This window comes from Parasteatoda tepidariorum, chromosome 8 (assembly GCF_982258835.1).
Source record: "Parasteatoda tepidariorum strain Cologne lab strain chromosome 8, Ptep-v5.0, whole genome shotgun sequence".
NCBI classification, from domain to species: Eukaryota; Metazoa; Arthropoda; class Arachnida; order Araneae; family Theridiidae; genus Parasteatoda; species Parasteatoda tepidariorum.
Window position 1 is genome coordinate 96,317,516 of NC_141762.1, and position 26,295 is coordinate 96,343,810.

General features: G+C 33.6%; 1 protein-coding gene across 8 annotated transcripts in view; it reads left to right on the forward strand.

Moving 5' to 3' along the window:
• Positions 1–26,295, forward strand: part of LOC107453622 (ankyrin repeat and BTB/POZ domain-containing protein 2) — a 442,842-nt gene that overhangs the window by 123,756 nt on the left and 292,791 nt on the right. For 7 of the 8 annotated variants that reach the window (XM_087169461.1, XM_087169464.1, XM_087169465.1 and 4 more), the window contains exons 5-13: positions 6,148–6,324; positions 14,419–14,599; positions 15,981–16,133; positions 18,012–18,270; positions 19,335–19,436; positions 21,149–21,242; positions 23,069–23,340; positions 24,587–24,758; positions 26,098–26,276. In XM_087169461.1, coding sequence (XP_087025587.1) covers positions 6,148–6,324; positions 14,419–14,599; positions 15,981–16,133; positions 18,012–18,270; positions 19,335–19,436; positions 21,149–21,242; positions 23,069–23,340; positions 24,587–24,758; positions 26,098–26,276 — 1,589 coding nt within the window. Of the gene's footprint in view, positions 1–6,147; positions 6,325–14,418; positions 14,600–15,980; positions 16,134–18,011; positions 18,271–19,334; positions 19,437–21,148; positions 21,243–23,068; positions 23,341–24,586; positions 24,872–26,097; positions 26,277–26,295 lie in introns of all 8 variants that reach the window. The other variant, XR_015435964.1, reaches the window with a different exon arrangement.

Consider the following 26,295-nt stretch of genomic DNA (forward strand, 5'->3'; position numbering starts at 1 on the left):
AAGCATAGGGAGAAATTTTCCTGCGTGGAGGACGTTTTAATGAAACTCACCCGCATTTGCGTTACATGGAGAGGAAGACCACGAGAACCTCATGCGGTTAGCCTGGTGGCAAGGGGACTCTAACCCATGATCCGTCTACCACTGAGGATATTTCACGTCAGCACTGTGGTCGGTGCAAGACGGATGCGGACTTCGTGTCGATCAGCCATCGCTGGGATTCGAACCCAGTTCACCTAATTGGAAGGCGAACGCTCTATCCCCTGAGCCATAACGGCTCAAACATGGAGTTTGAAAAAAAAATTTCCTATCCTTGAAAATTTTTAATTTACTTTTTATTCCCTGCTTCCATTTTAAAATAAAAATTCTAATAAGATAATGTCTAAAAAAGGATTCAGGAATTAAAAATGAATTAGGATATATAAATTTCATGTCTATCCTCGATATATTTAATTTACTTTTTATTCCCTGCTTCCATTTTAAAATAAATTCTAATAAGATAATGTCTAAAAAAGGATTCAGGAATTAAAAATGAATTAGGATATATAAATTTCATGTCTATCCTCGATATATTTAATTTACTTTTTATTCCCTGCTTCCATTTTAAAATAAATTCTAATAAGATAATGTCTAAAAAAGGATTCAGGAATTAAAAATGAATTAGGATATATAAATTTCATGTCTATCCTCGATATATTTAATTTACTTTTTATTTCCTGCTTCCATTTTAAAATAAATTCTAATAAGATAATGTCTAAAAAAGGATTCAGGAATTAAAAATGAATTAGGATATATAAATTTCATGTCTATCCTCGATATATTTAATTTACTTTTTATTTCCTGCTTCCATTTTAAAATAAATTCTAATAAGATAATGTCTAAAAAAGGATTCAGGAATTAAAAATGAATTAGGATATATAAATTTCATGTCTATCCTCGATATATTTAATTTACTTTTTATTTCCTGCTTCCATTTTAAAATAAATTCTAATAAGATAATGTCTAAAAAAGGATTCAGGAATTAAAAATGAATTAGGATATATAAATTTCATGTCTATCCTCGATATATTTAATTTACTTTTTATTTCCTGCTTCCATTTTAAAATAAATTCTAATAAGATAATGTCTAAAAAAGGATTCAGGAATTAAAAATGAATTAGGATATATAAATTTCATGTCTATCCTCGATATATTTAATTTACTTTTTATTCCCTGCTTCCATTTTAAAATAAATTCTAAAAAGATAAGTTATACAGTAGAATTCGGGAATTAATAATGAATTAGGATATATACATTTTAAATTATGTAAACAATTAAAACAACGATTGTTGATAGTTTTTAAACAAATGTTTATGATATGTTAAGAAATCGTTTAAGGGATAATAAAACTGTAGGAGCTGGTAAAAAAGATTTTTTAATGAACTTTTAACGATTGAGATAAATTTACATAATTTTTTTTCAAATCTTATTTGCACCTATTTTTATTTTATTTTATCATGCTACACGGAAGAAAAAAAATTAAAAAAATTAGAGATTATACGATACAACGTTTTATAACTTATTTTTTAAGTTATTCATAACTTGCTGTTTTCAGAAGTTGAAAAAAACATCCCAATTTGATTCCGTTTTAAGTTTTGTTTAAACTACATGAATGTAGTTTTCGTTGGATGTAGGATTTTTAAAAAGCGGTGATGTTATGAAAAAAAAAATTCAAAAAATTATGTAAAATTGGTTTTATTTTCGAGGACTTCTCAAAACCGGACAACCGAATTAAACAATTATTACATGCGAGCCGTGATAGCTTAGGGCAGAGGTCGCCAAAGTGGTCTATATAGACCCCCAGGGGTCTATTTAACATAAGCGGGGGTCGCTCTGAGCCAGGGGGTCGAATGGGGGTCGATCCGAACCGGAAGGGTCGATTGGTCGAAGGATTATAAGTATTTTTCATATATGTGATAATTAGAAATAAAAAAAGAAGACTTGGAAATATATACATGTAATCTTCAAAAATTGAGCGACGATTTTAAACTGCGTTTTGTTGATTTGGAAAACATTGGCATCCCTGATTGGATTATTGTGCCATTTTCTGCTCAAATTGAAAACGTGGACATCAACCTGCAAGATGAGCTTGCTGAATTATTATGGGGATTTGAAGCAGACGCTTTTTAAAAATTTAACAATAAGCAAATTTTGGACAAATATAAATATAATGCAAAAATATGACTTTACGAAATAAGACTTTACGAAATAGCTCAGCCATTTATGATGGCATTTCAAAGTTCCTATATGGTTGAAGCCGGTTTCATTCACGTAAATTCAATCTTAACTAAGAACAGAAATAAATTAAAAGTGGAGTTTCGAGGGGATTTAAGATTAAAATTGACCAATTTTGAACCCAATATAATGAGCCTTGCAAAAATAAAAAAAAACACCAGACACACCCATGTCATTGATTAAGAAGCAATAAATCCGTAGCTACTTTACTTATTATTTCTACTTACTTATAACTACTTATTATTTCATGAATATTAAGGTATTTATATTTCAACATTAATATATTTTTCATAAAACTATTGTTACACTATGTACTATTACTTTAATAAATGTTCAAAATCATGAAATAAATGTACAAATACAGTATCTAATAGAGTTTTATTTTAATTAACAGAAAATTACTTTTATGGGGGTCGATGGAGATTTCGAAAAATTATGTAGGGGTCGATGATCAAAAAAGTTTGGCAACCCCTGGCTTAGGGGATAGAACGTTTGTCTTCCAATGATTTTCGTGGTTTTCCTATCCATGCAACGCAAAAGCGGATTAGTTAATCCTCCACGAAGACAAATTTCTCCTAATAATTGCTCCAGGAGGTCCCTTGTCTTCTGAATTTGGTTCAAAATTACAAGGCTACGGAGTCGAACGTTAGTTGTCTTGAACCCAAAAAGTCGGGTTGGCTGTTCAACAGCGGTTATAAAATGAAATAAAATTCAGATAATTAGCCGTTGTGGCTCAGAGGATAGAGCATTCGTCTTCCAATGAGGGGCGCCGGGTTCGAATCCCAGTGATGGCTTGCGATACGAGTTCCGTATCCGGGTTGCATCCCCCGCAAAGCTGACGTAAAATATCCTCGGTGGTAGACGGATCATGAGTTAGAACCCCCTTGCTGTCAGCCTAACCTGGGGGGTTTTCGTGGTTTTCCTCTGCATGTAACGTAAAAGCGGGTTAGTTCCATCAACTATGCCTCCACGATGACAAATTTCTCCTATTACTTGGTCCAGTAGGTCCCTTGTCTTCTGGATTGAATTCAAAATTACAAGGCTATGGAGTTGAACATTAGTAGTCGAAAACTTGAGTGGGCTGTTCAACGACTGTTATCAGGGTCGGATTAAGCGAACGCGGGGCCCTAGGCCATTCTAATTTTTGGGGCCCTTAGATTAATTTTTTTTTCTCGTATATTTTTTATTTATTCAAATATGAAAGTATTTATATATCTTTTCACTAAAGAAAGCATATTTAAAATTAAAATGAATAATAAATTAAATTTTGCTTTATTTTATTAAATTAGAACTAAAAAATAATCATAACATTTTTTTTAAAAAAATTAAAAAAAATCATTGTTTTTCTTAATTTTTTAAAATTTATTTTCAAAAAATTCATTTTAAGGGGGCCCCTAATCATTGGGGGCCCCAGGCCTAGTCTGGCCTAATGGGTAATCCGGCCCTGACGGTTATGAAATAAAATAAAATAATTACATGCAGCAAGAACTATACTTTGAGTCAAAATTTGAAGTATATCGGTTGATGATTGTTTTAGTAAAATATAGAGAAAGAACGAGGAACTTAGTTGTGAGTAAATTGCGTTTAAAGTTTTGTGATCAATAATCGATATAAATATATAACATTTTGTAACTAGCAATAATGCATCAGGGTATTATTATCCATACGATGATTCTTCATTTTCAGCAGTTTCAAGTTGCTAGTCTAGCCCTTCTTTTTTGCCGATCTACCCTTATAGGACACCTCTCATAAATGTTTCATGGTGCGTAAGCGTTTTTAAAATGTGCCGAAAGGTGCTTATTTTCGATTTTCGTTTTTTAAAAGCCCTTTAAGGTACTTTTTTCATTGGGTGTTTTTAAAAAGTGCTTAATTTTGCCTTTTCGAAATATTTTTTTCCCTTCACCATGCCGATTTTCGCCACGTTTAATGCAAAAGCGTGCTTTTCACATTGTTCTATCCAAAGTTTTACAATTCATTCAACCACCATCTATTTCAGCGTACGATCAGTCTATAGCGTATGGAAGCGCCAATCATTTTACATGTTTGGTGAAAACTTGCGAGTCTGCATGTGCGTTTACTGAGCTGAGTTCGGTGAGATTATTGTATTCTCATGTGCAACTCTGCTGCATTTTGCAAGATATTGTCAATGTCAGGCTTCATTTTCCGCCCTCTGATATCGAACCGGAAAATCTCTCGATCATTTTATAATGACTAATATAATCCAGAGAAGAGTTATTTGTCAGAAGCTATTTATTTTATCATGATCATGTAAAGTTTTTGAAAATTATTTTGCATTTTGTTAATGTATATATAGTACTTAAAAATATTTTTTGAGTACTTAAAAGGTGCTTATATTTTGTTGAGAGATTTGGCTGCGCACCCTGTGTTTTGAGTCATATTCAGTTTGAATATATTCTTTGGCTTCTGGGCCAACATTTATTTTTAATTGTTTAAAAGCTGTTAACCACTTTCATTAAAACTTACTACCGCTATATAAGTTGCAATTTCAACTATTTATATTAAAAGTACCCTCATTTCTTTTTCTTACGTAACCTAAACAAATTACTTCAACAAAATAGTAGTTATTACATGCCAAAGAATATAAAATAAGTTTTCATTTCAGTGAATTGCTCAAAACTAGTCAACCGAATTAAACGAATAATAAATGCAACAAAAACTCTATTTATTGAAAACATTGAGTCATTTATTATTTGTTTATCACTTATTATTTAGTTTCCTAAATTTCTTCCGGTTTTAGGAAGATAGTTATTGTTTACATTCAGCCATCCATCCATAGTCTTATACATAAACAAATAATAAAGTCCATTGTCCATAAATATATTCCAAATAATAATCCATAGTTAACCTAATTGAACAAATAATAAATGCAACAAAAACTCTATTTATTGTAAACATTGAATCATTTATAACTTGCTTATCATTTATTATTTAGTTTCCTAAACTTCTTCCGGTTTTAGGAAGATAGTTATTGTTTACATTCAGCCATCCATCCATAGTCTTATACATAAACAAATAATAAAGTCCATTGTCCATAAATATATTCCAAATAATAATCCATAGTTAACCTAATTGAACAAATAATAAATGCAACAAAAACTCTATTTATTGTAAACATTGAATCATTTATAACTTGCTTATCATTTATTATTTAGTTTCCTAAATTTCTTCCGGTTTTAGGAAGATAGTTATTGTTTACATTCAGCCATCCATCCATAGTCTTATACATAAACAAATAATAAAGTCCATTGTCCATAAATATATTCCAAATAATAATCCATAGTTAACCTAATTGAACAAATAATAAATGCAACAAAAACTCTATTTATTGTAAACATTGAATCATTTATAACTTGCTTATCATTTATTATTTAGTTTCCTAAACTTCTTCCGGTTTTAGGAAGATAGTTATTGTTTACATTCAGCCATCCATCCATAGTCTTATACATAAACAAATAATAAAGTCCATTGTCCATAAATATATTCCAAATAATAATCCATAGTTAACCTAATTGAACAAATAATAAATGCAACAAAAACTCTATTTATTGTAAACATTGAATCATTTATAACTTGCTTATCATTTATTATTTAGTTTCCTAAACTTCTTCCGGTTTTAGGAAGATAGTTATTGTTTACATTCAGCCATCCATCCATAATTTTATACCTTAGCTGTGACTTACTTAAATCGTGACTTTTAACAATCGTTTCTGAAACAGAATGTCAAGAAATGGATTAAAAGAGATTCGAAAATAGAACCTCGTTTTTCTAAAATGGAACAAAAATATTACTGGCTACCTTTTCATAGCCGAGGCGTCACCCGCTGCCGTAATAATGTTCTTTTCTTTTTTGTTCCAGGTGCTCTTTCTCTGCCCCGATGGCCCATACAATCTGATAACAGCAACAGCAGGCCTGGGAGTTCGGTGCAGCTTCACCACGCCGAGGACCAGCCCCAGTCGAACAGGCCGCCCTCCACTTGCAAGTCTGTGGAACAGCATTTACTCACCACGTGCGTAGGCAGCACAGCAGAACTCGGTAAGCACGCCATTCCATTTGCGAACACGATAAAGTCTTCTTTAGCAGATCGTTTTGATCTTTATCACATTGGCGAGAACATTTTTCATACTTGGCTACAATGATGTGGGACGTGGGCTTCATTATTTATTTTGCGCATTAAAAGAATGAAAACATGATGTGGCGTTTAGAAACTGTTGTGAGAAAAGTGCTTTAATGAGTTTTTCAAATTCTCTCATGTTTTCCTTCTCTTTTTTTTTAAAAATTACATTACTGAAAGTCTAAATCTGCTTTTCTTCTTAAAGGTTGTTCCTTAATGATTTTTCTCCTATCGAAATAACCCAGGAAGCATGTAACCTTAATGCAACCTTGTCTCGGAATTTAATTTTTATTGTCACGAAAATGTTCGTACTAAAAACCTTTCTTTCAATAAAGCAAAAATATTGCAGTTTCAAAACCTTTCATCCTAAAAGGATTAAAAATATTATTTTTGAAAGCTTTTTTTAAAAAAAGTATTGTCACTTAAGTCCATTATGACGTTTTAGCTGACGTCACACTAGCGATAGGAGCATTGTCCATTAAAATTTCAAGACAATGTGGATTTTAGCTGATGAGCATACAAGACTTTGCGAAAAGAAACCTTATAATTACCTAGATTTAAGATTATTTTCACCTTGAGACTTTATTAAGAAAGAATAGAATATAGAATATTATATAGAATATTAGAATATATAGAACATAGAATCTATAATAATAGAATATTATTATAGAAAGCTTTATTAAAGGATTTTTTTACGCTTGAAGACCTTAAGTCAACCTCGATTTAAGGTTTTTTTATAGAAGGTTGTTTTCCAAGGTTTTAAGATAGGGTAATGTGGGTAGAATAGAGCAGATGGTCACAGATCTCGCTTTAAGGTTAGAAGGTTTACACGTAAACTGCATTAAAAACCTTTTTTAGGTTTACATTAAAGGGTTTTTGCTGAGTTAAAATAAACCTTATTTTGCTATCTGGGTAAAGTTCGCTGTTTAAATGCCGTATAGAAAGCAAAGATATAATTTTAAACTACACGTACTATTCAGCAGCAAGAAATTGATTTACCCTTTGGAAACACAAATAGCTTAAATATTTTAAAAATATTATTAACTAGCTGCCTAAGGCGGCCAGCTGTCCGCCACGCTATGTTTCTTGGACCCTAGCACTGCTAGTAGAGACACGAACCTCTTCTAATCTTCTTTGACGTTCCTCGGGTGTTTCTCAGGCCCTAACACTGCTAGTTGAGACACGAACCTCTTCTAATCTTCTTTGACGTTTCTCCGATACTTCTTGGTCTCTAGAATTGCTTGTCGAAATTCGGTCATGTTCCATCCCTCTTTGACGTTCCACAGACGTTTCTTGGGCCCTTCTTCTTCTTTGAGAATCTCTTAATATCTTTTTCTTTGACAAAATACAAAGTTTTTTGGAGGGCGGTTCTGCCATGTCAGTAATCGGGTTTTTAAGAAGTCAACGAATACTTTAGAACAACAATTACTATGAAAGCAAATCATGAAACTTCAATATTAAAATCTAAGTGCTTACCTGCAAACTGAAACTTTCTGAAAATAACTAATTACATTCAATAAAAACTGTTAAAATAAAGAATAGAAAAACCAAAGAGATCCAAGGTAAGTGTGATCGTTCCTTCAAAAACAATTAAATTCCTATTTTATATACTATATAGCTACAACGCTTAAGAAAAAAAAACTATAATGTTAAATACATGAAAAGAACACGAAAACGAATTAATTTTTTATGGTATCAATTTCTATTTCTATATAATTTTTTATGGTATCAATTTCTATTTCTATATCGCTACAAAAATTTTCGTCTTCGGTTAAGAAAAAAAATAGAGTGTGGAAGGAAGAAGAAAAACTTATTATAGCAATTATGAACAGCGACAAATATTGAGTATTGAGTATAGTTAAGTGCTGCGAGCTCTCTGCTTATCGCTTATAGCTCTGCTTTTCCGACAAATATATCAAAGCGAAGCGTTCTATTTACGTATCGAATATGTTGCCACATTTTTAATACGAAAGTTAAACTTTTCTCCACTTCGATAAAAATAAACTAATGTGAACCTTACAATCAAATTATTAATTCCTTCGTATATTATTGGTTTAAGTTGTCGAAAATTAATATTTCAATTGTAAGGTTCGCATTAGCATAAATTTATAAGAGTGGAGAAAAGTATATGTTAAAAGTAATATGTTGAAAAGTATAGTAAAGTTAATAGTTTTTTGAATGTGGCTTTTTGAAGACGAAAAAGCATAGATTTTCTTACAAAATGACTGATAACTAAAAAACTAATCCAAATTTTTGAAAAAGGAAAAAAAAAATACTTCTTCATTATGTCAAAACACAATTATGTGCCGAGTTTCGTGCCTGGGCGAGGCTTCTGGGGCGATATATTGTGATTACAGACAGACACACACACAGCCGCGTTTATTATTATGTATAGATTTTTTAAAAAATCGACAATTTGGCAGGATTTTTTGACAATTCCGATTTTTCGACAATTGGAAATCTTTAATGTCATTAAATTATTATCTATTGTTGAAAAATATTTTGAGCTTAGACAATGCAGAGTTGAAGTAACTTTTCAAACATTAAAACTGGCTAAAGATGAACAAAACTTAACAATCAGGAATAACGGTTACAAACTCGCAACACTTATAAACATATTATTCGCTAAAAAGAGTTAATTCATGTGACGACAGAGCCCTCGAAAACAGCTACACTGTGAAAAATATTTTTTGTATCTTCATACCATAAATACACTAAAATGGTGTAGTGCCGAGCTTTCAGAAATACCAAGAATGTTCTTTTACACTTCTTGATGTAAAATAGCTACCACCATTTTTGGTATTCTCTAACACTAATATTTATAATTACAGTAAGATAAGATACGCATAAGAGACAGTAAAGTTATTTTTACGAGACATTATAAAGTAGGAATCATTAATTTAGGATGCACATATACACTAATTCTTCAAGCGAAATTAGTTTGTAAATCAAACATACGCGTAGTTCAGAGAGGCGAATTAGGCTTAGGCGATTAGGTTAAGGCGAATTCGAATTAGGCTTAGCAAAGCAAATAAAAATTCTTAAAACGAAATTAGTTTGTAAATCAAACATACGCGTAGTTCAAAGAGGCGAATTAGGCTTAGGCGATTAGGTTAAGGCGCATTCGAATTAGGCTTAGCAAAGCAAATAAAAATTAGACGTTATAAAATTATTTAATACAGTTTACAGAGACTTAAAAAATAAAACATGAATACCCAACTAAAAACATACGTATTTTAATGACGAACTTTAATTTCTGTAGTTACAAAGCAGTATTGATACTAAAATAAATGCACCCCAACTCGTAAACGATTGTAAGCACAATTACAGACGATATCCAAAAGCGTTCCAACATTGGAATTTTTGAAAAGTAACGTAAGAAGGAAGGTAGAAAGTGAGAAAGTTTTTAACGTAAGGATTGAAAGACCATGATCTTGGTTTAAACTTTTTGTATTTTAGGTGTTTATAGCTTTTATAAGCCTTTTGAATTGTATATGAAAGCTCGATTTAGTGTTGACTTAATATTCCTTTACGCAAATTTTAGGGTTGTTCAACATGAAATTCGAAGAGATGTTACACTACAGTTTTTACAGTGTAGAACAATTTGTAACGGAGTATTTAAATTTAGAACTCGGTATTTCATTACATATTTTTTTAAAACTTTTATAGGTCAGTATTTAACCATAGTCTAATAGCGACAATAAAAGTTAAATTTGTCTTTATTTCTCAATAGGTAAGAAAAGGCGGGAATAGTAATTTTCTTTTTAGAAGTCACTGAAATATTCTTATTTAGTGTTTTTATTATGATGCATTGTTTATAATGACCCGCAGTTATTTCAATAAATTCATTCTTACCGTTGAAGCCAGTTACTTAGGTTATTGTCTAGAGGTGGTAACAAAGCTTAAAGGGATTAATTTTCCGATGTTTTATAGTGCGTCTTGAGATTAAATTATGAAATTAACAATCATGCAGAATTAAATTAATACATTCTCTAGTTTTATAGTCGAAATAAAAAAAAAGCACTCGAAACGAGAATAAAGAGTAAGGCATAATTGCGATTTCTGAATGAAAATTGAAGCTTTCAAAATGGCGGCCAATGTTTAGTTTTTCAAATAGTAGTATCGAAATATTTAACATCCTTACGAACATCAGATTTAGATTTTAAATTTTCGATAGCAAATTTAATGGTAATCACAGAATAAGCTTAGTGTTGAAGATCTTCAAATTGATTAAATAACATTGATAAAAAATTTAATCAAATTCAAATTGATGAAAATACATTGAAAAATAATTAACAATTTCACAACAGATGATCACTAGGCAATATAATTGATAAAGAAAAAAATCAGATTTATATTTACAGAACATTAAGTTAGTTTTAACTCAAATAATGATATTTTTATCATAAAATGGTATTAATTGTTTTAACTTTTTATCTGAAATACCTACAAAACTGTGTTTTTTAATTTAACGCATGAGGTTTTTCTCTGCTTTATCTAATTTATCACTCAGAAATTTAGAAAAGCTCTCATCATAGTTTATAGAATTATCATAAAATCTTTAAATCCGGCTATCATATTTACTATTTTCTAATAAGATAACTTAAAATACCAGTAATAAAATAATACTTAAAATACCAGTCGTCATCAGATTTAACATTTTTTTTCTTCAAATTTACAGTGAAAGACTTCCGAAGTTCGTTTGGCGATTTCTCAAAGTCATTTTGCTAATTTTGTTCTTTTTGATCTAGCCAAAGTGAGTCCTCAAACCTTTTATATCACACTTGAACCAATAACACATATGGTTCGATCCTCGCTAAATGGTGACTGATGCACGTTAAATCTGTCGAGTCTCAAAGTCCTCCATGTTCCCACAACAAATCAATACCTCTGGGGGTACTGATCCAGGAGTTTCCTTGTCTTCTGGATTGGTTCAAAATTACAAGGCTACGGAGTTGAACGGAAGTAGTCGTAAACCCATGAAATTGGGTCGACTGTTCAACGACGGTTATAAAATAAAAATAAAAAATAACACATATGTTTAAAAGAAATTTATTTAAAAAGTTTTTTTCCATCGTACCCAGGCAGTCGCCTTAAATAAGCTACTCTGTTGAAAACGAAATCCTAACTTACGGAACTCTTGTAATCCTTCCACGGAACCCTAGGGTTCTAAGGAACCGTTGTTGTAGAGGCACTATATTTAGTTAATTAAAGTTCATAAAGCAAATTATGTGCTATTGCAGTTCACTATTTTCAATAACACTACTTTGAACCACTGTTTATAGTGGACTTATTGCTGGGTAAGTGTCCAAGATGGTTTTACATTGATGAACCAACATAATCTTGATGGTAAGCATTAGTAATTCCATCATGGACCATTATATTTTTGATGATTACCAACAAAAGGAACCATCACCCCAATGTAGGAATTCGGACTGATTTATATGATGATCCAATATAAGAATAGCAACTTGTTTTCATGGTTTGTTCCAATCAGAAATTTCCATCACAGTTTCTTAGAAATCAAATGTTAAAACGATCACGAACAACCATCGTCCCAATGTAGGAATTCGGACTGATTTATATGATGATCCAATATAAGAATAGCAACTTGTTTTCATGGTTTGTTCCAATCAGAAATTTCCATCACAGTTTCTTAGAAATCAAATGTTAAAACGATCACGAACAACCATCGTCCCAATGTAGGAATTCGGACTGATTTATATGATGATCCAATATAAGAATAGCAACTTGTTTTCATGGTTTGTTCCAATCAGAAATTTCCATCACAGTTTCTTAGAAATCAAATGTTAAAACGATCACGAACAACCATCATCCCAATGTAGGAATTCGGACTGATTTATGAGGGTCCAACTTTTAAAAAAAATTGTTTTGATGGTATATTCCTGAGAACCATCAAGAATTCCCATTAAACCATCATGGAAATGTATAGTTCGAACCATCATGGACCATCACAGATCGTTATGAGAATCAAACTTCTCTTGATGGTTAACCATCATAGTATTAAAGTAGCATTTTCCATCATGCAATGATGGAAGTTTGTTGGCATATCAAAAACCAGGAACGCATAATGGAAAATGTTGGATGGTGGTGACCATCAAATGATGTCGGACCATCATGAAACACTCGGAAATCAATATAAACCATCAAAATGTTCTGATGGGACCATCAGGAATTTTGACTTGGGTAGACTGGATAAGACCTGGATTTTTTAAAGTGAACTTAATTTGGTACTTTAGTTATCTATTTTAGAAAATAATTTCACAAATGCTTTCGAAAATTAATCTACGTATTCTAATCTACACGCATCACAAATGTAACTACTTTAATGTTCTTTGATAAATGTCGTGTCCGCCATCTTTATTAAATGAGGGAGGGAGAAAAAAATGGCTGCTACTACAAGTACCCAATAACCTTAGATAAAAGATTAAATAACTGATAAATCCCGTCAGACGTGATAGACGACTTAACCTTAATGGAAAGTCAGAAGAGATCATTAGAGGAAAAGTCATGCTTTTTGTTAAAGAGTTATGAGTCTAACCATTCAATTATTTAGATGCACTCAGTTTTATCAGTTTTGATTCGATTTTGATGTCCTAAAGGGTATTGAGAAATTACTGAAAATTTATGTTGCATCAATGGAACGTGTGCCTTGAGTTATTTCAATTAATTTTATGATAAAATAATTGAGATGTTATTGCATTTTGACGTCCATTCTTTTTCTCAAACGGGCAATCAAGGAAGAAAAAAAAGATTTTAGTCGAACTTGTCTTGTGTGAGGACAAACGACGTAGCGTAATCGGATGAGTAGAGATTATTTGGGTTCCGGACGGATATTTTTATCAAAATATTTTCATAATGCTGTTGTACTTTTCTTTTAATATATTTATATAATTAGAACCCGCTCTAAGCATTCGCCACTTTTCCAAATGCGATAAAATGCGTTTCGCGAATAAAATTGTTTTCAGCGAATGATTTTTTCCACCAGAAAGAAATTAGAATTGCATTAAAATGAATTTTTCTAAACAAATCAGTACTTACTGTAATCAAATAAAAATTACTGATTTTTTTTTTATATCCGTCGTTGAACAGCTGACTCAATTTTTGGTTTTACGACTACTAATGTTCAACTCCGTAGCCCTGTAATTTTGAACCAATCCGGAAAACAAGGAAACTCCTGGATCAGTATCCCCAGACGTATTGATTTGTTATGTAAACATGGAGGATTTTGTGACTCGGAAGATTTAACGTGCATCAGTCACCATTTGCAGATTCTCTGTGTAATAAATGGTGATTGATGCACGTTAAAATCTGTCGAGTCGCAAAATCCTCCATGTTCCCATAACAAATCAATACCTTTGGGGGTACTGATCCAGGAGTTTTCTTGTCTGCTGGATTGGTTCAAAATTACCAGGTTACGGAGTTGAACATTAGTAGCCGTAAACCCAAAAATTGGGCCCGCTGTTCAACGATGGATATTAAAAAAAGAAACAAATCAGTACTTTTTATTTGATTACAGTAATCTTCGGTAGATGCGCCACATATTCTATTAGAATTAGGTCCACATAATTTCGTTATCTTGCAACCATGTCACCTTTTTTAACAATACATCTCTAAATAACTAAAAAAAATTTTCACTTCAAACACATCAGAATGACTTAATATCATATGAAATACAGCAGATTTCAGCTCAGAAATTGTATAATTTATTTCTTTTATTTTAAAAAAAAGTTATCTGTTTCAAAACATCTCCTCATAGAATAAGCTGTAGTAAGCAGCTGTATACTTTCCATCTGGAAGTAGAGCAGGTCAAGAGCTCGAGATTGTTGTTGTTGTTTAAATTTTTAAGGCATCATCCATTTATAAGGCTATATTAATGTAGAAATAAAATATGTCTGTATAATGCTACGATTTGAAAACGCTTTCTTAAAAACCAAATTAATTTAAGAAGTTGCACGTCTTACTAAACAGCTTAAATTCCTTTTATGAATCAGGTGATGTTTTGCGTAGAGTTGTGCAGTACTATCAGCACATGACTTTCGTAACGAACCGCTGCAGTCTCGTCTGGGGTCCTTCAGCACTGCACGCCCTCTACTACTTCATGAGATGCTCCCAACTTGAACACGCCGACCATACCAACCACAGAAGTCCTGTGCAAGAGCTTGTCTATGAGAGGTAATACTATTGTAGCTTCATTAAAATACTTTTTGATGATATCCTACAGGTTCACAAATGGGTACTTGCATTTCAAGAAGAAGACATCCAACTTACAAGTATCCCATTGCACCTGTTCAAAATATTGGTACAGTTAAACTGTGGTTACGATGTGTGAGTTTGCATTATTATTTGTAATGTGCCAAGCTGAACTATACTATTAACCTTCAATTTATTGTTACTAATTATTGCTTATTCTTTCGATCATTTAATTATATGAATCATTAAATTTGCTGTTTGCTCGTTTAATACTAATGGTTTCATTTGAACATGAATAAGGTATGGATGCAACGCAATTCGCTATTAAGATTGCAGAAAATACACATGTTACTCGTTCCTGTTGCAGCAAATTTGCGCTGTGTTATGGTTTAATTTGGACTGAAATGTGGTTAAATTTAACACTTTATTAAAATTGCTGCAAATTTGCATGATATCGTGATTCGATTTGTACAGAAACATGATTCAACTCGACACTTCATTAAATTGTAGCAAATTTGCAGGATATTATTGTTTAATTCAAACAGAAATATGGCTTTTTTTGAGCACCCCATTAAGATTGCAACAAATTTGCATAATAGTGTGATTCGAATTAAACAGAAACATGATTCAACTTAATACCTCATAAAGATTGCAACAAATTTGCACGATATCATAGTTCAATTCGAAGAGAACCGTGGTTTTGATTCAACACCTCATTAAGATAGCAAAAAATTCCGAGAGAATCATAGTTTTGATTTAACACCTCATTAAGATTGTAAAAAATTCAAAGAGAATCATGGTTTTGACTTGACACCTCATTCAATTTGAATGGAAACATAAGCATAAATCGTTTCAACTTAACACCTCTTAAAAGATTGCAAAAGATTTGCACGATATCATCGTTCCATTCGAAGAGAATCATGGTTTTGACTGCACACGCCATTAAGATTGCAACAAATTAGCATAATAGTGTGATTCGATACAAACAGAAACATGATTCAGTATAATACCTCATGAAGATTGCAACAAATTTGAACGATATCACTGTTCAATTCCAAGAGAATCATAGTTTTGATTCAACACCTCATAGTTTTGATCGCACAAAATTCGAAGAGAAGCAAAGTTTTGATTTAACACCTCATTAAATCTGCGAGAAAAAATAAATCGAAGAGAAAAATGGTTATGACTTAACACCTCATTCAATTTGAATGGAAGCATCAAACAATTCAACATCTCCCTTAATGTTTCATCAAACTTGCGCGTGACATTGTGGTTCAAGATATCAATCTAAAAACGATTGTACTTTTAAAGATCTTTAAACAGTGTTGTTTTGTTGCTAAAAATGTACTGGTTTTTCTTTCAGACCCTATTTAGTTCTGCCTCCTCTCATTGAGTGGGTGAGAGTGGCCAGTGCTCATGCCGAACACAGGAGGTCTCAAGTAGTTGATAAAGACGATGTCATGCAAGCTGCTCGATTACTTCTTCCAGGTGTCGACTGTCCTGTCAGAGAATTCGGGTGAGTCTGAGTATTTAAATTCTTCTAGACTCATTTCAAGAGTTATCTTACACTGAAAAATCAACCCAGGGGATAAATTATGTCTCTCATAGTTGCATCAGACTGAAATATAACACCCAAATTAGAAAATTATAGGTGTGTGGCACCATTAATACTCAACTTATGACAGAGATTTTTCGTTGTCCAATAAATGGTTGACCGTGCAAAGCTGAGCACAGACGGCGCTAGGATCTAAAATTCGTCGTCAGGCGATATGTAATCGGTAATTTAAAGAAAACTCCGAACTACAATACATTTTATTTCCGTTGATAATATAATCAATTTTAGATTTCTTAGTTAAGTGGGAGGACTATAAATGTAGATTTTATTTGACACTACCAAGTAAAATATAAAACAACTTTATTAACTTCTGATCTAGTGGTCGGATTGTCGCTCAGTTTTAATGGTTTGGGGGCGAGAGTTGTGCAGTTGGTATTTTCAGTTATCATCGAAAATCAGGTACAGAAATGTGCTTTCCCTGAATAAACATATAGTTTTCGTTTATTGAAGGATTTGATTCTTGACTCAGGGTAGCCGCATTCAGAAAAATAAGGTCGTTATAGTTTACAGTTTTGTTTCCTTTATGTTGGTTTCACTTTTTTCAAGCTAAAGAGTAAAAAGAAAAAAAAATCGCATTTTTAAATTTTTAATTCTCAAGAAATATTTGATTCCGTACAGATGTTTGATTTTTTTTTAGTTGAAAATTACAGAGGGAAAAATGCTGCAAGAATTTTTATACCCTATAATTTAAAACTTTCTGATCGTAATTATGATAAATAATGTAAAAAAAATACTAAGTAACAATGAAAATTTATTTTTTACATGGATAATACCCGCGGATAAGCAAGTCATATAATTGAGTACAAAATTTATTTGAGTAATTTTATTTGGTTTTTTAGCGATGTCGAGTTCAGAGAAAACACGTTTTTGTGTCTGATTTCTTTACTTCCGCACAACATGGTGTGTCGCGCTTTTGAAAAGTGCTTAAAGGTGCTTATATCCGATTTTTAAAAGCCCTTAAAGGTGCTTTTAACATTGGATACTTTAAAATGTATTTAATTTTCCCTTTTCGAAAATGAGATTTTTTTCCTTTACCATGTCAATTTTTGCCACGTATTATGCGAAAGCGAGCTTTTCACATTGTTCTATTCAACGTTTTCACAATTCATTTAACCACAATCTATTTCAGCGTACCTTTGGTCGATAGCGCATGAAAGCGCCAATCATTTTACATGTTTGATGAAATATTTGCGAGTCCGCAAGTGCGTATACTGAGCTGGATTCGGTGAGATTATTGCATTCTCATGTGTGCAACTCTGCTGCATTTTGCAAGATATTCTTGATTTCAAGCTTCATTTTCCACCCTCAGAAATCGAACCGAAAAATCTCTATCATTTTTTAACGGCCAATATAATCAAGAAAAGAGTTCTTTGTCAGAAACTATTTTATCATGATCTTGTAAGGTCTTTGAAAATTACTTTGAATTTTAAATTTTAATGTATTGCTTAAAAATATTTTTGATTGCTTAAAAAGTGCTTATTTTTTTGAAATATTTGACTACGCACCCTGGCGCAAATATTTTTGTATATTTTAAGGTTAGTCTCTCGAATCTTTAATATTGCATCTTACAGATACCTTGAAAAGCCAATCATTAGATCAAAAGTTATTCCATATTTCATTATGCGTGCTGTACTTTCAGCAAAAAATTCTCGATGATGTTTAAATGTGTGCAATTGTCATTGATCAATATAATTGATATTTCGTCTTTTAAGAGAGTATTTTCACACATTGCATTTATACGGAGTTAATTTTGTAATTAATATTTGATGTGTTTTCCAGAATCTACGATGACCGTTTACACTGCTGCAAGAGGTCAGACGATCCAGAATGTGCCAGAATGTTAAAAGTTGAACTGGCTTTCCGTATGCTGGCCAGCGGAAGGACAGATCTCGTACCACATGCTCTCCAACTCCTACCTCCAAGTCATGTAAATACATTTAACGAACAGGGTTTGAGTCCCCTTATGGTGGCATGCATCCGTGGGGACGAAGCTATGGTCCATATCCTCTTGGATGCCGGAGCTGATGTTGATCTGGAAGTAAGATGGCTTCTATAACAGTTTGAACGTAATACACAGGTGTAAGAGAATCTGCAGAGTTGATCGATTATCTCTAGAACTACTGGATCGATTTTAATGAAATTTGATATGTCCGTACATTGATACAATACAAAACAAATAATCTTTCAACAATTGTAATACAACACGCATGATTGTGCTTAACACTCGTTGGAGTCGGAAGGTATGAAATTGCCGCAGGAAATGATCAACTGCCTTATTTCAAATATGAAATCACACTGCAAGGCTTGTATAGTGCGGCTCTCAGGAGAACTCCTCCAGGCACCCGTCTCGCGTTATGACGGCTTCTATGGTTACGTGGAAAAGTCACTTCGAATAGGGTTGTGGGGTGAATAGTTTTGTTTTAATCTTGGCATAGGTCGGAGTCAGTAAACAAATCGACACTTCCTTTCCTCCATTTCACCCCCATTAGAAATGTGCTCTCGCTTGTTACCATAGTAGCAGACAGCTCCAGACTTTTAGTCTGGAGGAGTTCTCCTCAAAGTGGCGTTATATATGTGTAAGAGGGGACCTTACCCCCTATTTTTTTTAATTTTATTTAAACGACTTAAAACTCCTCATGCACCACAAAGTATAGCATGAGGCTTACACTTTGTGGTGCATGAGGAGTTTTAAGTCGTTTAAATAAAAATAAAAAAATAGGGGGTAAGGTCCCCTCTTACACATATATAACGCCACTTTGAGGAGAACTCCTCCAGACTAAAAGTCTGGAGCTGTCCCCTATTAACTTATTGTTTTTGTTTACTCTTCTGTTTCATACCTTCTGACTCGGGTTACGCATGGTCATGCGTGTGCATTACAATTGTTGAATGATTATTTGTTTTGTATTGCATCAATGTTTGTACGCATCCAATTTCGTTAAAATTGGTCTAGTAGTTCTAGAGATAATTGAGCAAGTCTGAAAATTCTCTTAATTTTTTGCACCCATGTAGAATGTCATGCTTGTTTTTAAATGAATCCTGACATTATACGCTATTTGTTTTGAATGTCATTTATTACAACATTACTTTTTATTCCTCCCATAGACTCCAGCTTCAAGTAGTGCGTATCCATGCGTCAATCCGGAAACTCAACACTGGACAGCTTTGACTTACGCAACAACGCACGGGCATTTGTCTGTCATAAAGGTAAGGAAGCTTTATTTCTTTAAAAGAAGTAATATAATTTTTTTTTTTTTTTTTTAAATTCAATTCATACTTAGGTCAGCAAAGAAAAATTTTATTTTATTAACTTTTTATTAAATAATTAAAAATTTTTCTCCCATATAAGACTAAAATTAATTAATGAATTAATATTTTTATAAAACTGTATTAACATCAAGTATCATCCACATTATGTACAAAAAAAAGTATTTGTACTTGAGTGGATGAATTAAAAGTATTTTATTAAGGATTGAATATTTGAACAAGATATTAGGGGGAGTGTGAACTAACAGTAGGAATTGAAAAAAAAGGGGAGAGCGTGGTATCAGATAACTATAAAAGTATGAATTTGGTGGCGTGGACCACGCGTACTACCACGTAATGCTCTATATTGAATTTATCTCACACAGCGAATATAAAATAATTAAGTATTTAAATGCGCGCAATAAACTATTTTTTGTTCAAATAGAGCTATAAGTTAGAAATGATCACTGATATTATTTTTAAGATATGTGAAAAACTGAATGGCTTATAGTAAAATTTAAAACAATGACTAACGCTTAACCCAGGGATGGGCAAACTTTTTTGGTCGAGGGCCAAAAATCAAGAAAATTTTTTTTTGGTGGGCCAAGGTAAGATCTTCAAAATTTAAGAAGGAAAAAAAAGCGATATACAAGTTTTAATTTAAATATTTAGTGGGATGAAGGAAATTGCGATTTCAATTCTAAAAGTTCCTTATATTAAGGTTCGAAGTGAGATGTGCTTATTTTAAGGAACAAGGCTAAATCCTTTTCTGTTAGTCTACTTCTGAAATAATTTTTTCTAAGGTTCATAACTGAAAACTCTTGTTCACGTATATAAGATTAAGCTAACATAGCACTGATTTTCTGGGCGTGAAATTTTAAATTTTGGAAACTAGCTTTTGGTAATGATTTGTCAAACTTAGGCATATTTAGAAACAACTGCTTCAGATGATTGTTAGATTGTCCGCTCTTTGGAGCGTAAAATGCGCAGTCTGCCAAATGTGAAGTACAATTTACCTATATTAGATTCCATAAGTCAGCTCCTCGAGAAAGACAAACGCTAGTTGGAGCCAATCTACGGCCATTCTATAAAGAACTTCTGCTTTCAGCATTTTACCAATAGAAGCTGTCTGTGCTAACTATATCCTTCAATTTATGTTTTGTAGAACAAAAATAGAGAAAGTAAAAATGTCATCAGTACTTTGTTAAAAAAGGAAAAACAGAAATAATTTTAAACATAGTCGACAATAAAATGGATGTATATTGTTTATATTTGCCGCTGATCGGCAAATAAAAATTCTATCCGCGGGCCGGATAAAATCCTCCGGCTGGCCACAGTTGGCCCGCGGGCCGTAGTTTCCCCATCCCTGGCTTAACCCATCAGATAATTCCATTTCGTTTTTCGCTCTTCCCTATTTAATGAATAAATTAATATTTGAAAAAATCTGTATTAACGTCTAGTATCATCCACTACAAGTTTAAAAAAATGTATTTGAAGTTGTGTGGGTGAATAAATTGTATTTTATTAAGGATTGAAAACTTGAACAAGATATAGGGAGAGTGTAAACTAATAGTAGGCATTGAAAAAAAAGTACTTCATTCTGTTTATTTTAAATGTACAATTGTTTAGTATCCGTTGTATATTTAATTTCATTGTTTGTACATTGTTTGCAGCTTTTGCTAGAGAAAGGAGCTAATGTGGAAGGCGGAGCTCGGCTAAGCGAAGAGAAAATCACAGTCACACCTCTTCAACTAGCCGCGGCATCAGGTATTTATTTTATTGAAATGTATGGTTCATAGTTTTGTAAACAGTGTTAAGCAGCACTGAACAGCCTATCTTACAATGTACTGTTTCTAAACCTTGATATTTTGAACTTCACTCAGATGGTCGGTGGGTAGGTAATTTATTTACGTCGCACCAGTCAAAAATAAATTTCGTTAGATTTACTTAAATGTAAGATTTGAGTTTGAGAACTAGAATCGTTTAGTTAAGCTTAAAAAGAACACTAATTTTCATCAAAAAGTTTTCGTGTTGGTCGTAACAGAGAAGACGGAGAGGGGAAAGTGGGAAAAACCCGATCTTGTCGATCTAGATCAAATTTCGATCTAGATCAAGAGCAGCTGATTTTCGCACTCTGTGAAATAACATTGTTCACACAAAGGACTGTCCATAAGTTCGATGTTGTTCCAAAATTGCATTTAATTGAATTGCGTTTCTTCGGAGAAGCGAGATTATGACATCGTAGTGTAGTTTTGGGAGTTGATTATGTATAGCAACCTGCATAGCAGATCTAATGTTCAATGCAAACTATTTTATAACCGTCGTTGAACAGCAGACCCAATTTGTGGGTTTACGACTACTAATGTTCAACTCCGTAGTCTTATAATTTTGAAGAAATTTTCCTTCGTGGAGGACTTTTTTTGATGGTACTAACCCGCAAATGCGTTACATGGAGAGGAAGACCACTATAAGCCTAACGGCTAAGGGACTCTAACCCATGATCCGTCTACCACTGAGGATATTTCACGTCAGCACTGTTTTCGGTGCAAGCCGGATGCGGAATTCGTATCAACCAGGGGTCGATGCGATTCGATTCCGGATCACCTCATTGGAGGGCGAACGATCCATCCCCTGAGCCATCGCGGCTCTGTTCGAATTATTAAAGAGAAAAACGCTTTTCATCTTTCATATATTTTCAATTTTTGACACTTATGGTTCTTCCTAAAAAATTCCACTGGTATCATAGGCACTGTTTCAAAACATTTTAGAGCGAAATTTATAGCTTCATTTTTATAATAGTTATTGTTATAAACTATAAGCACATGTTAGTTTCTTAAATGCAGAATAATTCACTACAGCGGTTAAAAAAGTAAAGGAAGCTTATGGGCATATCATATGGATGAAAATTGTACAGTAATCCACGGTTGGATGCGTCATACTAGGAGCAGTTAACTGCTATGAACTGGTTGTTGGTGTGTACTTGAGCTCTTATTTTTATGTATCTAAATCATTTTAGTTTTATGTTTTCCAGTAATTACAGTCAAGAACTACATTCAAATAACGACAAAAATAGCTATTTTATCGTAATTTACTGATTTGATAATCAAGTAGTTCTGCAAGTTGGTTTCCAAATTGTAAATTGCGATAAAACAGCTACATTTGGGCGTATTTAAGTATAATTTTTTATCTATAATTATTGAAAAATATTAACCTAACATAAAAGTTAGACAATTTAAATAAATACAAGTACCCTTTAAAGTGCGCGGGAATGTGTGGTCCTTAAACGATAAGCGACCTCCTAGCGGCGCGCGATGACATTTCCGATCATGGGTCCGTTTTTAAACTTTATGATGTTCTCTTTTATCTCATTCAAGTCTCTAACTGCTATACTGAATGTACTTATTTCCTTTTATCCCTTCCAAGTTTCTAACTGCTGTACTGAATGTATTTATTCCCTTTTATCCCTTCCAAGTTTCTAACTGCTGCACTGGATGTACTTATTCCCTTTTATCCTCTCCAATTTTTTTATTACTGTACTGAATGTGCTTATTAATTCTGTATGATAACTAATTTCTGGAATTCGGCTGTTGCAGGGCGTTTGAAACTAGCGGAATTGCTATTGATGCACGGGGCTCATCCATTCCTTTCTACCACTCTGAGGGACACCCTGGCCTACGGGGGTGCTGCTCAGAGGGGCTGCTACAGTGCCATAGCGGTTGCTGGTGCCCACGGACAGCGCACCATGCTCCACTTGTTACTCTCTCACCCAGTCACCAAAAGCAATAAAGATGTTCTCTCTCTGGAAGAGATACTGGCAGAGGGCGCCTCACAACTCACATGTGACAGGAGAACGAACAGGCTGCAGGTGAATACCTCTAAACTATTCATGTTTATAATTTGCCTCAGATTGAGGAAATCTCCGAAGCCAGGAAGGAGGTTCAATCGGTTCACAAGCTTTGCTTTGTGCATGTTTGTGAAGGGTTATTCTGTAATAATCATGGGTACCATTCTAACTGCATGCGATTCACGCACCTGCGTATTGCTCTCGAGATAGATGTAGAACCTGATTGGTGTGGTTTTCACGGGAGAATATTTTTCACCAATTAGATTCTCGTGTTAATTTCAACAGCGACCGGAGCTGCGTGAATCGCATGCAGTGAAAATGACCCTTTAGCGTTCCGAACGGAGTACGTCATGGCACATTATCTAATGCAAATTAATAATTCTAAAAATCTGACTGCATTCGATTCACGCACCTCCGGTCTGCTCTCGAGATAGATGGAGAACCTGATTGGTGTGGTTTTCCGCGGGAGAATATTCAATCGAGATTCTCGTTTTCTTTTGACGGCGACCGGAGTTTCGTGAATCGCATGCAGTGAAAATGACCCTATAGCATTCCAAACGAAGTATGTCTGGTCAAATTATCTAATGCAAAAGCTCCACGATCGGAGATCTCTTGCACTTTTCTGAAAGAGGGAAAAACCTTTAGTTCATTTTCTGAAAAAGGTGCAACTGGGAATAAATGTAAATATATATATTTTTAAAATTTTTGTCAAAATACTGTGCTCACGAGGGCCTTTTAAACGAGGAAAAAAAATCAAAAACACCACTGAAATCGATGCAGCACCAATAAATATGGGACAAGAAATTATCAAATTCTGTTCGACTTACGAGGGTAGTTGAAATGTGATTAATTGCCTGATGAAACTTGGATTTATTGCTAACAATTAAACTGGTTTTATTTATATTCATACCGCTTTTTTCACTGGTGATTCGGCAGGTTTCTATAGAGTTTTTGTTTTTTTCTCCTCGTTTAATATTAATTCACTGCTTTTAATATGTATATTTTTTCTGACTCCAATTTTGACAAGAATTATAAAAATCTATATATATATAACTAACGGAATAACGGAACTTAAATAGAGGCTGGTACCTATCTTTTAATAACTGACACTTTTCCAAATGTGACATTTTATTGTTAAACTGTTCCTTAGTATTGTGAATCATTATATTTTTTACCGATAATGAACAGTTAAAATAGTAATAATGTGACCATTACACTTAAGAAGAATATTGTCATGTTAGTAATGATATCATTAACGAATTTTCAGGTTGTTCCTGTGTCTGTAGATGATTTGAACAAATCTTCAACAAGTATTCCTTCCTCTGAAAACAATCAAGTAATAAAGTTGACCAAAGCCCAGTTGAAATCACTCCAAGAAGCCATGTATCACTGTGCTGAAAATGGACATATCGATATTACGCTCGATTTGAGGAACATAGGTAATACACGTGTATTTAAGCTTTGCTATTGCATTATCTTTAAATTTCGAAATAAGTAAAAACGAAGGTTTTTAGTTTTCATTTGCCTATGATAAAAAATGCTGTGTATCACGGTATATCATAAAAATTAAATTAAGACGTGGCTTGTTTTAACATCATTTATGAAATATTGATATTTTAGATACGGAAATATCAATATCGGTATGGATATTTTCAGTTCAGTTCTTCCTTTCACTACAGTATCAGAGATGTCAATATTTATCGTATTTTACGCCTGCTTTAATTTTCAATGGTTATCTCCAAGTACTGTGTAACGTTCAGAAGAACTCCCCCAGACTAAAAGTCTTGGGCTGTCTTCTGCTATGGTAACAAGCGAGAGTACACCTCCAATGGGGGTGAAATGGAGGTCGATCTATGTCAATATTATGACAAAAATTTTCAACCCACACCCCTATTCGAAGTGAATTTTCCTCCTAACCATAGTCTGCCACAATGCGAGTCGGATGCCTGGTGCAGTTCTCCTGAAAGTCGCACTATATTTTATTTCGTATAATATATCAGTCGTTGAACAACCAGCCCAATTTTGGGTTTACGACTACTTATGTCCATTTCCGTAGCCTTGTATTTTAAGAATCAATCTAGAAGACAAGGAAACTCCTGGATCAGTACCAGTGGTATAATTTGTTGTGGGAACATGGTGGACTTTGTAACTCGACAGATTTAACGTGTATCAGTCCCCATTTACTACACAGGGAGTCTTAGACCGGCAGGGATCGAACCCACGAATTCTTGGATCGAACACGGTTCGAATTAGGATCGAACACGGTTCACCTCACTGGAAAGCGAACCCTCTATCCCCTAAGCCATCGCGGCTAAAAAAAGCCACGTTATATATTTATTTTATATTTTATAACCGTCTTTGAACAGCTGACCCAATTTTGGGTTTATGACTATTATTGTTCAACTCCGTAGCTTTGTAATTTTGATCCCAATCCAGAAGACAAGGGAACTCCTGGATCAAGTATTGGGAGAACTCTACCTTCATGGAGGACTTTTTGATGAAACTAACCAGTATTTGCGTTTCGTGGAGAGGAAACCACATAAACCTCCCACGGGTTTGTCTGACGGCAAGGGGACTCTAACCCATGAGCCGTTTACCACTGAGGATATTTCACGAAGCACTGTGGTTGGGGGAATTCGTATCGACCAGCCATCACTTGGGTTCGAGCCCCGGTTCACCTCAGTGGAAAGCGAACGCTTCATCGCCTGAGCCATCGAGGCTCAAAAGCCGCACTATAGGAAAAGTCCTTTGTTTGCTAAATATTAATTTTTGTGGCAGGTGTGCCGTGGACATTGCATTGCTGGATGAACACTCTAGCGATGGCTTACGAGATGCAAGTCGAACCAGTGATTGACCAACTACTGCAAGACTATCTGCAAGTTTGGCCCGAGGATTGCAGCTCACAGTTTGTTGATGAATGTCTTCCTCTACTTTTCACCATTTTTAGACACAGCAAGGTAAAAGCATATTAATCAT